The 13,117-nt window shown below is 39.2% G+C and overlaps 1 protein-coding gene across 1 annotated transcript in view; it reads left to right on the top strand.

The window, feature by feature from the left end:
* The first annotated feature begins 2,391 nt into the window (after positions 1–2,391).
* Positions 2,392–13,117, top strand: part of DDX10 (DEAD-box helicase 10) — a 332,834-nt gene continuing 322,108 nt past the window's right edge. The window contains exon 1 of the mRNA XM_036744864.1: positions 2,392–2,738. Coding sequence (XP_036600759.1) covers positions 2,493–2,738 — 246 coding nt within the window. The 5' untranslated portion in view covers positions 2,392–2,492. The remainder of the gene's footprint in view (positions 2,739–13,117) is intronic.

Genomic DNA, 13,117 nt, shown 5'->3' with positions numbered 1-13,117 from the left:
TTTAATTAATCAACCAATCAACAGCATTTATTGTTTCCCCTGGATGGTTGGTAAAAGTAAATGCAAATTTGAGGGCCTATGAGGTATGAGTGGGTTGTTGAACCACTGTGTGCCTCAAACCTGTCATGACTTATCTGGTGGGGAAGGCTTTCTACCTAAAGCCTCTTCTAATCCCTGACAGTTGTAAATGCTCTCTCCTGCCTTCAAATGATCTCCAATTACTTATTTATGAAGTGTTGTACTCCCACCCCCTTCACCATAACTCCTGAAATCAGAGAGTGTTTTGTTTTCTAACGAAGTATCACATGTGTAATCTCCTTAACAATTAAAAGCTAATTTTATTTATATAGTGCTTACTATGTAATCTCTTTAATAGCTACTAGTTAATATTCATTTATGGGCCAGATACTATACTAAGTGCTTCAAGATTAGTATCTCATCTTATCCTCATGACAATCCTTGGGGGTTTATGGGGTGTTCAGGAAGGAAAAATGTGTGAGGTGCGAGGGCTGCTTGTTCACCTTTGCTGTCCACCTGCCACCCAGTTCTCATCTATGGCTCCAAGAAAGGTAGCATGTGCAGCGGCCACACCCCTGTAAACTGTCTCGGCAGACAGGCTAAACTAGGTTAAGCTTCAAACCCATCAGTGAGTTAGTGGGATGTCTGCTCCAAGCAGGTGAAGACTTCCCTAGTGGAATAGGCAGATGTGAATATTTTGTTTCAGCAGTCCATAAAGGTGGCAGAAGCACTTAGAGCTTGGTCAGACATCGAAGATGCCAAGGTCATGAGGAAGGGGCTAGAAATGGTATCCTAAAAATTGTCTGCTTCATCTAACCCTAGATTGCTTACTGTGGAAGGCAGGGACACTGCTCTGTGGTCAAAACACAAAAACATGTACAAAAACCTTTATGAAGATGATTCTACTCACTATTGGTATATGGAATGTGCACACATTTATGGACAAGAAGAAATTCAATAGACCTGAAAGACAAATAGTTCTTGTTCAGAAAGAACTCTGAGTGAAACAAGGCTAGCAAATGAAGGCCAGCTACCTGAAGTTGGATTTGGATACACATTTTTCTGGTATGGCCATAGTGATGGGGAGCACTGTCAAGATGGTGAAGGTTTCCCAATCAAAACTAATCTAGTCAACAAGCTTGTATGTCTCCCAAAAGGAATGAAGGACAGGCTTATGACAATGTGATTGCTACTTGTAGGAAAGCATCATGACACCATCCTCAGTGCATGTACTCCCACTGTCTTGAACAATCCAAAGCACTTTCATGATGCCCTGAAGGCTATTTATGAGCCAAAGCCTCAAGGTGCATCTCAACCACTCAGAGCTGATAGAACCACACTGATCACTGATAAGGACATGATCCTAGAATACTTCCAAAGTATTCTCAACAGACTGTCATCAAACAATGCTGAAGTCAATGACTGTTTACCTCAGGTTGAAGTCAATACCTCTCTATTTGGTGCTTAATAAAATGTTGTTTCAATTGAACTGACTAGTGATTAGTAAGTTCCCAGACCCTAAAGATCTTTAGGCAAAGGCTGGATGACACTAGTTAGGTATGTCATGGACTCTGTAAAATAGGTTGTCGGTTCTCAAAGTGTGGTCTAAAGACCCCTGGGACAACCAAAGAACTTTGAGTGGGTCAAGGAAGTAAAAACTATCTTCAAAATGATACTGACATAATTTGTGTATTAAACTATCCCTCCCTTTTCCAACCACATGCCTATGGGAGTCTGAATTTTTCTTCATATACTTCAACCAAAACAACATCACAACAGACTGAATGCAGAAGCAGATGAGAATCTAGCTGTCTTCTATCAAGCTAGACATGAAAGAGATTTAAAAAATATGTATTGCCCCTCTTCTCACTGACTTTTGTTTTGGAAAATGTAGTTATTTTTCATAAAAATTATGTTAACATTTAATGGACCTGTTATTGTTATTTAAATCAATTAATAAATTTGTGTATAAAATGTAAATATTAAAAAATCCTTTTTAATTTTGATTGTGGTAAATAGCAATAGATAATAACTGGCATAAAGAAAAGCTATTTATTGTTCTCAATAATCTTTATGAGTGTGAATGGGTCTCTAGACCAAAAAGTTCCAGAACAGCTACAATAAATACAGAGTGAGGTCCCGCTCACGTATGTGTTATGGTCTAAGATACTCTGTCAATTCCCTGCTCAAAGTAATCCATTGCGCAGGCGCGCAATTAAAAGTCCCTTACACAGGTTATAAGCCCCACCCCTTCCGTATCTTCTACTCTCTTCTTCCTGAGGCAGAGAACCGAAAGCACCAATTGCTTCCCTAGTCTCCTGTGTCGTCATCTGTACGTGCCCCGGTTTCAAAACGCTGTAGGAGCGGCTGCTTGGGACGCGCATGCGCGAGTGTCGCTCTAGCCCCATGCTTGTCCTGTTAGACTGAGCTGTCTCTGGTCTGTAGCAAGGGAGCTTTGATCTGCGGCCGCCGCTATGGGCAAGCCAACTTCCAGCAGCCGGGGCGACCCTGAGACCGAGAGCCAGAGCGACAGGAAATCTAAGGCCCGGAGCGACAAGGAGTCCAGAGCCCACACCGACGCGGTGTTGAATTTCGAGCGATGGAAGAAGAAACACCTCCGCAAACAGAGAAAGATGAAGGAGCTGAGGAAGCAGCTCAAGAGGCCCGAGTGGCAGGTGGAGCGGGAGACCATCGGCCGCCTGACCACGGAGTACGAGAAGGTGAGGGCCGGAGCCGAGGATAAGGCCCGGGACCCGCGGGGAGGGGACGACGAGATGACGAGACCCACAGGGAGGGGACTTGAGGAGAGGGGGCGGGGGTGGCCTAGAGAGAACCGTGGGGAGGGCACACGTGGGGAGGGGGCCATGGGGCCCTCATGAGACCCGCGGGGAGGGGGGCCAGGGTGTCGTGACAAGACATGAAGAGAGGATGTCCTGACGAGACCAGTGGCCTGACGAAAGCCTGGGGGAGGGGGCCACGGTGTCCTGACGAGACTTAAGGGAGGGGACGAGGGTGTCCTGGAGAGACTGGGCTATGGATTGTAGCAGGACTCTAGGGAGTCGGGCCCGGGGGCTAGTCTGAGGGAGCGGTTTGGACGAGAAGACCTCTAGAGACAAGGGTCTGTAGATGTTTTTTTTTTTTGTGTAGAGATGTTTCTTGAGATTCCCGGAAAATAACTACATTGTGTCTAAGTTGGCAGGGCTCGCCATTCTGGAAATACCATCCTAGTAAACTTGGTAATCTAAGTGTAATACTAGGCACATTTTCACTGTCTCACAGTATTGCCTTTGATGTGCATTTGTGCATCAAACGTAAATAAGTCCCGTGCTGAGTGACCAGTTTGTTAATGAGAAAATATTTGTTGTTGAAATATTGAGGAGTTGTGCTTTTAGATATTTATTTATCATTCAAAACTTAGAAAGTTCCTTCGATTGACAAATTGTGATTTTAGGTAACCAGTTGGGGGAGAATAAAATAAATAAGACTTATAGCCCCTGCTCTAGGTAAGGAGTAAAGAAAAGGATGGGATTGAGGTGTGTGAAAGAGGAAGGCTATGGCCTGGAAATAAGCTAGAGAGGGGAAGAAATAGGATTGTGGTGTTAGGAAACAGGGTCTGGCACGGTCACCTAGAGGTTGGAGATGTAGGGTTGGGGGGCACAGAGTTGAGGGATGGATGTTTCCTTGGGGAGGTAGGACTTGGCAATCAAAGGGAGAGGCTAAGGTGAGATAGGCCTGGCATGGAGAGAGAGTAGGGAAATAGGGTTGGGAGAATAGTGTGAGATAGTGGAGACAAGGAGGCTAGAAGGAGACAGTAGTATGGAGCCAGTGCACTAGGAGAAGTTAAGGTGTTGGAAAGGATATGTAGTAGAGGGTTATAAGTTCCGAGTAATGGGAAGGCATTGAGGCACCTGGAAGTAAAACAAGAATACAGTGGTGTATTGATGGATTCTCCAACTAAATTAAAAAGAATTTAATGTATGGATATGGACCTGGCATTAGGGAGAAAATTTCTTTTTGGCTTGACTTATTTTACTCTTTAAGGGACCCTATTTAACAGCAGCCCAAAAGCTATTGTATTAAAATTGTGAAGTAAAGAGCAGAAGCTCTTTACAAGTACAAGTTCTGTAGGTCTGTACAGGTGTCTTGTTCTCAGGATCTATGTTCTATCTGCCACATTCTATCTGCCAGCATCCTTTTGAGTGTCTTGTTTAGGTCCATCTCTAACCTTTGTCACTAATTGAAAAGCTAAATTTTTTCTACCTTGACCAAATGATCATTAATGGATTTCTGACCTATTTTAGAATTGGATTTCTTAATGGCTCAGCAATTAGGTGGAATATGTCATGAATTCCTGGAGATATCTATTCTAGAATGCCATAGGAATGGATTTGGCATTCTATAGGTAACACGGTCTAGCCTCTCTATCTTTGCATAGAACACAGCGAATATGGTACTGATTGCATGATAGGTGATTAATGAATGCTTATTGTTGCAATATTGAAGTATTATATATCTTTATAGACATTCATTAGATTAATGGCTATTGCTTAATAACTAATAGATATTTTAAAGAAATGACTCTTGCTTAATAACTCATGGATACTCTGCATAAGACCTAGGTCAGAAAGGCCTAGCACAGGAAAATGGGAAGCGGGCGTGGTGCCCTAAAAGAATAGAGGCAATCAGACATTCAATCAATGAGTATTTATGAAGCATCTTTTAAATAACAAATACAGTGCTAAGACACTGGAAATACAAATGAAAAATTAAACAATACTTTTTCTCGAGGAGCTTACATTGGGTCAGGGGAGTCTCTTTCTCTGTCTCTCTCCCTCTCTATCCCTCCGTGTGTGTGTGTGTGTGTGTGTGTGTGTGTGTGTGTATGTATGTATATATGTATACGTGTGCGTGTATATGTATATATATATACACATACATATAATTATATACAAAATAAATACATGAATAAAATACAGAGTTAAAGCTGGGTTGTGGAGTGGGGGAGCTTGTGTGGAGGATGGTGTTGGAGGGGTATCAGTGGAAACAGGAAGGAATGGGTTTAGGAGAGATATTTTAAGATGGAATAGGACTTAGTTACTGAAGATTAGGGGCAAGGGGAATACAAGATTCAGTTGATCATGTTGTGAATGTAATGGGTAACATTGATGAGAAGATGCTAATATTGTCAGAAATGAGAAAGTCAACAAGCAGGCTTGAAGTGAAGAGTAATAAGTTGTGACAATTTATAGTTTATACCAGTGGCATCAAATTCAAACAGAAATGGAGGATCCCTGTGCGCTGCATATTGACTTAGTTTTAAAATGTAATATCCATATTTTATTGTATTTTTATTTGTTTTGTTAAATATTTACCAATTACATTTTAATCTGGTTTGGGTTGTACTTGGAGTGTTGTGGGCCACATGTGGCCTGTGTCATTTGACACATCTGGTTCATGCCATAGTTGTGTTACCAGAAAGTTAGCCACCGGGTGTTGAATTTCTTTTAGCAACTCATGAAGGCATGTATAGCCTGTCATTGCACAAATTGACATAATCATAGATCCTTGAAGTATATGGCTTTGAAAATACTTTATGAATGTTATATAGTTGACTCGTAATAATCCTATGAAGTATGTAGCAAGGAGCTGTGTTAAATAGACTCTGGGAAAAATAAAAGAAAAAAATAGTTATGGCAGCCAACCTTTCTGCTGCTAGTGAGCCTATGTGTTGGGGTGAATCTGTCTTTGCTGTGGGAGGTTGCTGTTGGCCTCAGCTTCCGTATGCCCCTTATGAGCATTTTGCCATACTGAATATGATGCTAGAATCCCCTTTTCTTTACACCCCCAAGATGTCTATTCATTTTGTTTAGGCTGCTATAGCTAATGAGAGTGACAGTTCAGTTGGCCTTCCTTCCTAGCACTCATGGTCATCTAAAAGGTTTCTGCTATGTTCCCTTTGACTTTTTTGTATTTTTTACAAGTATTACCTTCTCTTGGACATTAGATTTCTTTTATTGAAGTTTAGTTCGCATTTAGCTTTTTTGGTTGGTTCATCATACTTGCTTTCTGATTCATATTGGAGGTTGCAATTAGCTTCCCTATACACCATCCCTTTACATATCAAGCTATTTTTCCTCCATGTTATATCCAAAATAAAGAAACCAGGAACAGGAACATGGACAACTGAGATACAAATTAAATTTAAGCTGAAACTGGATGCACATGTTGAAATGAAATCTGCTGTCCTGCAGCTTCTCCATTGTTCATCAGCCACCAAGCATTTGTTAAGTACTTACTGTGCCACATGGTAAGAGTTTTCGATTTGGAATGAGGATCTGAGTTCAAACCCCAACTCTGCTATTTTATTACTTCTGTGACTTATCACCTAACTTCTCTTGGCCTCATTTTCCTCATCTGTTAAATGAGGGTGTTGGACTAGACCTCTAGGATCCTTTAATCTCTAAAGATTTAAACAAAGAAACAAAGGCCAGACTCATCAAAGGCACTTGATTACAACAATACTCCAAAAGAGAAAACAGTAAAAAAAGTCCCACCCTAATTGCCAATACCAGGGGAAGGGAAGTGAATAAACATTTTTGTAGTATCTACTTTGTGCTAAGCATTTTTTACAAATGTAATCTCATTCAAATGAGATAGGGCCTTGAGTTACATAGGACCATAGATTTAGAGTTGGAAGGGACTTTAGAGGCTGTCAAGGCCAGTCCCCTCATTTTATGGATGAAGAAATTAATGCTAGAAGGTTTAGTGACTTGCTTAGGGTCATACAACTAGAAAATGTCAGTTAGGTTTTGAACTCTGATCTTCTTGACTCCAAGACCAATGCTTTACTACTTCATGCTTCCTTTCTTGCTCACTAAACAATTGCTTTAGGGGAGAGAACAATAGTTGGTCTTGCTGCTTACAAACATGCACAGGTCACCTTTATCCTTAAAAACCTTTTATTTGACCCTACCATCTCCTCAAAGTATCATTTTGTATCCCTCCTCCCTTTCACAGCCAAATTCCTAGAAAAAGTTGTCCACCCTCCTTACCTTCCTCTCATACTCACTTCTCAAGAAATTGACAATTTGACTATTGACTCTTCTCTGACTGAATTTTCATGCCCCTTCCTCCCTTTCTGGTCATCTAACATATAAGCTCCCTCAGTGCATTCTAGAGTCCAGCCATACTGTCCTCTTTGCTTTTCTTCATACACAAGACATGTCATCTGCCATGTCTTTGCTGACATGAGGGCTGTCTCTATTGCCTGGCATTCCCTTCCTCTTTGCTTCTGCCTTCACCTCTTGGAATTCCTAGCTTCTGTTAAAACTAAGTTTTCTTAGAAAAGTTTTAATGATGTAGTTTATTATTTTTTTTTACATAGCTTCTCCCAGTATCCCCCTCCTTCTCCCAGAGAGCCATCCCATTTAACAAATAATATTTTTTAAAGACAAAAACAAAAGAAAAAAGGAAAAATCAGTGCAACATCAACACATTGAAAACATCTGAAAATGTGCCTTGTATAATACTTGTACAGAGGGGATGGGGGTGGGGAGCACCTTCTTATATTTATTCATTCAGGATATGCTTATTCTTTAAAATTTTGTGGCATTCACTTTTGATTTTTTAAATGATTGTTATTCATTCATTTATTGTAGTCATTGTGAATATTGTTTTCTTGGCTCTACTTCACTCTGCATTGGTTAATGTAGATCTTTCCATGCTTCTTTGTAGTCATCATTTTTTACTACTCAGTAATATTCTATTACATTCATATACCACAATTTGTTCACCCATTTCCCATTCAATAGACATCTTCTTTGTTTCCAATTCTTGGTTATCACAAAAAGTGCCACTATAAATAATTTTGTTTGGTATATATGAGGACTTTCTTTTTATGAATGGCCTACTTGGGGCATAAGCCTAGTAGTAGAATATCTGGCTGAGATTGCTTTCCAAAATGGTTGTACTAATTCACAGCTCTACCAACAATGCACTGGTATGCCTGTCTTCCCACAACTTCTCTACTATTGACTGTTCTAATCCTTTTGTTACCTTTGTCAATTTGCAAAGTGTGAAATAAAACCCCAGTGTTGTTTTGATTCACATTTCTCTTATTATTAGTAACTTGGAGCATTATTTCATGTGATTGTTAATAGTTTGCAATTCTCCCTTTGAGAACTGTTTGTTCACACATTCTTTTACCACAATTGGGGAATAACTTCTTATCCTAGGTTCTTTAACTTTTTTTTTTTATTTTTTATTTTTAGTTTACCACACACGGTTCTACATAATTTTGAGTTCCAGAATTTCTCCCCTCCCTCCCCCCTCCCTCCCCAAGACGGCATGGAATCTCATTTAACTACCATGTATAACTTCGTATTGAATTAATTTATACATTAGTCAAGCTGTGGAGAAGTAGGTTCTTTAACTTTATGCAGAAGCTTTTCAGTTTCATGTAATCAAAGCGATCTATTTTGTCTTTTGTAATTGTTTCTATCTCTTGTTTTGTTAAAAATACATCTTCTATCTGTAGCTATGAGAATATATGATCTGTTTCTCTTCTAAATTTTTTTTACTATGATATTTAATATTAAGGTTATATCTTCATTTAGGATGTACTGTGGAATATGGTGTAAAGTGTTAGTCCAAGTCTAATTTCTGGCAGACTGCTTTCTAGTTTTTGAACTAGCTTTTGTGAGTGCTTTCCTAAATATTTTATATTTTTCAGTTTATTGAACACTGGTTGAGTTTCATTGCTTCTGATTCTCCTTTGTCTAGTGTGTTCTATTTATCTACCTTTGTCAAAAAATTAACAGGTATTTACTAAGTGCCTTCTGTCTGTAAGGCACTGTGATATGTGGTTTACAAAATATCATTTTATCCTTACAATAACTGTAGGAGGTAGATGGTATTATTATTTCCATTTTACAGATGAGGAAATTGAGGTAGCCAGAGGTTAAGTGACTTGCCCAGGGTCATATAACTGGTAAGTTAGTGTTTGAAGTCTGATTAGAACTCAAGTCTTCTTGAATCCCAAGTCCAGGACTTTATCCACTGTGCCACCTATTTGCATTTGTGTTGCTAACATTTCTATAGCGTTTAAGGTTTGCAAAGCACAGCACATGTTGTCTTATTTGAGACTCAACAACTCTGCATTTTAAAATTTTTAATCAATTAATTGACATTTTTATTAAACACACACTGTGTGCCAGGCACTATGTGCTAAGTTCTAGAGATACAAAAAGAGGCAAAAGACGGTCTCTGCTTTTAAGGAGCTTACAATCTAATGGGGGAGACAACAATCAAATATACGTAAAACAACATATATACAGGATAAATAGGAAATAGTTAACAGAGAGCAGGCACTAGAATTAATAGGGATTGGGGAAAGCTTTACAATAAAAGATGGGATTTTAGTTGGGACTTAAAGGAAACCAGGGAAGTCAGTAGGTGGAGCCAAGGAAATGAGTGTTCCAGGCATGGGGGAGCCATCAGCGAAAACGTTTGGAGGAGAGAGATGGAGTGTCTTGTTCATGAAATGGCCAGGATTGAAGAGGATGTGTCAGTGAGATGCAATAAGACTGGAAAGGTAGGTGGGAGCTCGATTAGGAAGCACTTTGAAAGCCAAATAAACCATTTTGTATTTGATCCCAGAGGCAATAGGGAGCTATTGGGGTTTATTGAGGAGAAGGCATTTGTGATATAATCAGTTCTACACTATAGGAAAATCACTTAGTGGCTGAATGGAGTGTGGATTGGGGTGAGACTTGAGGCTACCAGACCCACCAGCAGGCTATTGCAGTAGTCCAGGTATGAGGTGATAAGGGCCTGTGTCAGGGTGGTGGCAGTGTCAGAGGAGAGAAGGCAACATATTTCAGAAATGTTGCTGAGGTGAACTTGACCAGCCCTAGCAACAGATTGGATGTGGAGGGTGAGAGATGGTGAACAGTTGGGGATGACTACTTGGTTGTGAGTCTGAGAGATTGGGAAGAGAATGGCATTGTTCTCTAGAGTAATAGGGAAGGTAGGAAGATGGGGAGCAGCTACAGTTAGAGAGTGTGATGTGGGAGAGGATCCAGCAAAGATTATAGAGAGGTAGTGGTCAGATAGGTAGAAGGAGAACCAGGAGGGAATGGTGTCCCAAAAACCTAGAGAGAAGAGAGAATCAAGGACAAGAGAGCAGTCAACAGTGTCAAAAGCTGCAGAGAGATCAAGGAGAAAGGATTAAGAAAAGGCCACTGGATTTGGCAACTTAGAGATCATTAGTAACCTTGGATAGAGCAGTTTCAGTGGGATGATTTTTAATTTTAATTTTTTAACCAGCGTCAAATGGTTTTGATGACTACTGCTGTATAATGGAAGTGAAGTACTATGTTCTACATGAAACCCTTCCTTACTCCTCTAGCTGCTAGTACCCCCCCCACCCCTTCCAAAACCACCTTTCATTCTTTTTGTATACATTCCATGTACATACACTCATAGATATGTATATACATACATACCTACGTATGTGTATATATGTACATGCACATACATATACTTATACATGCATATTGTTTCCCACATTTGAATGTAAGCTTCTTGAGTTCAGAGCCTGTTTCAGTTTTGTCTTGTATCCCCAGTGTTTAGCACAATACTTGGCATATAGATTCTTTTTTTTTTTTGTTTTTGGTGTATTTTCTTATTTTAAACTTAAATACAAAGTGAGAAGAAAAAAAGACATTGCCATGTACTGAGCAGACCATAAGAGAGGATTCAGTATAAAACAACAAATTTCTATTTCAAGAAAACCAATATAATAAATTTTACACATTTTTTTAAAAGCTGCCCAGTTTTTCTTTGCTTCCTTGTTGGTTTTCTTTTATTTTCTACTGTGCATTTTTTACTTTATTTTTTTCTTCCTCTCTCCCCAACCCATGCTAAAGAAGGCTACAATTTAGCGTGGATATATATACCTATACGTAGATATGTGTTACACACATGTACACATAGAAACTCATACACATATGTACACTTAGACACTCATACTGTGACCATACTATGCTTATTTTCTCCTATCCTTTGTTTCTCTGAAGGTGGATACCATCTTCCTTCATAAGTCTAAGATTTTCCACGTTTTTTCTAAATCAACCAACTCATTTCCTTCACCACAGTAATATTTCAACCCAGTCCTCTCTGAGAGATTGACTGAAAAATTTTTCCCCCAGTTTTTTGTATTCCTTCTATTCTTGGCTATGTAGGTTTTATTTATACAAGAAAATTTAAATTTAAGATAATTTAAATTATCCTTTTTACACTTCAACAATGCTCTCACCTTATAATATAGTTTAAGGTCTGATACTGCTGAATCTATTTCCTTTACATTTTTTTCCCCAGGTTTCTTTGAACTTCCTGACTTTTTGTTCTTTGAATGAACTTTGTTATAATTTTTCTAACTCAGTAAAATACATTTTTAGTAATTTAATTGGGGTGACATTGAGTAGTTAAGTAAAATTGTCATTTTAAAAATTATATTGACTCGCATAGATTCTTAATAATTATTTGTTGATTGATTGGTTCTTATCTGTCTAATGATTCTTCCATTTTCTTATGCTGACTCATCTAGCTATATGCCCCCTAACTGGGTGTCTCATAAAACTCTGTCCTGGGCCCTCATCTCTACATCCTCTCTCTTGGTAATTTTATCACCTCCCGTGGGTTCATTGATTATTTCTATGTAGCTGATTCCCATATTTATATATCTAGCCTTTATTTCTCTCCTGAGCTTCAGTTCTGTGTGTTAGTGGACATTTGAACTGGTTGCCCCATAGGCATCTCAGATTAATCATATAAAAAACAGAAGTCTTATCTTTCTCCCAAATTCTTTTAAACTTTCGTTTATTCTGGTCATCTAGGTTCACAACCTTCAAATCAACTTCAGTTCCTCACTCTCCCTCACCAGACATATCCAGTTAGTTGCCAAAGTCTGACAGTGTTACCTCCGCAGCCTTTCTTTTATCTATACCTTTCTTTTTATTGATGTCACTCCTTCTCTTGTTTAGGCCCATATCACTCCTTGAGTATACTATTAAAATAAACTTATTGCTTTGCTTGAATCAAGTGCCTTCTCCTTCCCAATCTGTCTTCCACCCTGCTACCAAAGTGATATTTCTAAAGCACAGTTCTGACCACATCACTTCTGCTCAGAGAGCTTCAGTGGTTCGCTGCTGCCTCTTGGACAACCTGCACACTTCTCTGTTATTTAAAATACTTCATATTTCCAGCCTACCTTCCCAGGCTTATTACATATACATTATTCCATACGCTTGCTGTCCCTCATACACGACATTCCATCTTATCTCCTTTTAGCCAATCAGCAGGTATTTATTAAAAATTTACCATGTTCTATGCATTATGCCAGGTGCTAGGAGTACAAAGACAAATATGAAATAGCCCCTGCCCTAAAGGAGCTTACTTTCTATTGGAGAGGGCAACATGTATGTAAGTATAAACAAAATGTATGGAACTATATACATAAATGATAAAATAAGCAAAGGTAATTTGATGAGAGAAAAGGCAATGGAACTGGAGATTTCAGTATTTTTTTCATGTAGAAAGTGGCACTTGAGATGAGCCTTGAAGGAAATCAACAGTTTAAAAGATAGACTTGAGGGAGAGAGTATTCTAGGCTTAGCACAGGTACCCCTGATGCCTGGATGTACTTCTTTCTTCCTTCCTCCGCTTATAATCTCTAGTTTCCTTTAAAGCTCAGGTCAAGAGCCATTTCCTACATCAGACCTTTCCTGATCTTCCCAGTTGCTAGATACCTTCTCCTTTCCCTAGTACCTTGTGTATATTTTCTATTTACTTGTTTCCCCGATAGAATATGGGCTCCTTCGTTTTTGTCTTTGTATCCCCACTTCTTAGCACAGTATCTGGCACATAGAAGGTGCTTAATGCATATTGATTGATTGTTGACCCCTGATCAGTAGAGTGAGATAATCTGTCTTTCAAATAGGTGCGGGGATGGAGAGCCCAGAATGGATGAGATAGTAGTGTTTTTTTGAAACCACTTATAGGAAGTTTAGAAGTTGAAATGCACGATTTTCCAAGTTTT

Source organism: Trichosurus vulpecula, chromosome 2, assembly GCF_011100635.1.
Source record: "Trichosurus vulpecula isolate mTriVul1 chromosome 2, mTriVul1.pri, whole genome shotgun sequence".
In the NCBI taxonomy this organism is placed as follows: Eukaryota; Metazoa; Chordata; class Mammalia; order Diprotodontia; family Phalangeridae; genus Trichosurus; species Trichosurus vulpecula.
This window is presented reverse-complemented; position numbering and strand designations above follow the sequence as displayed.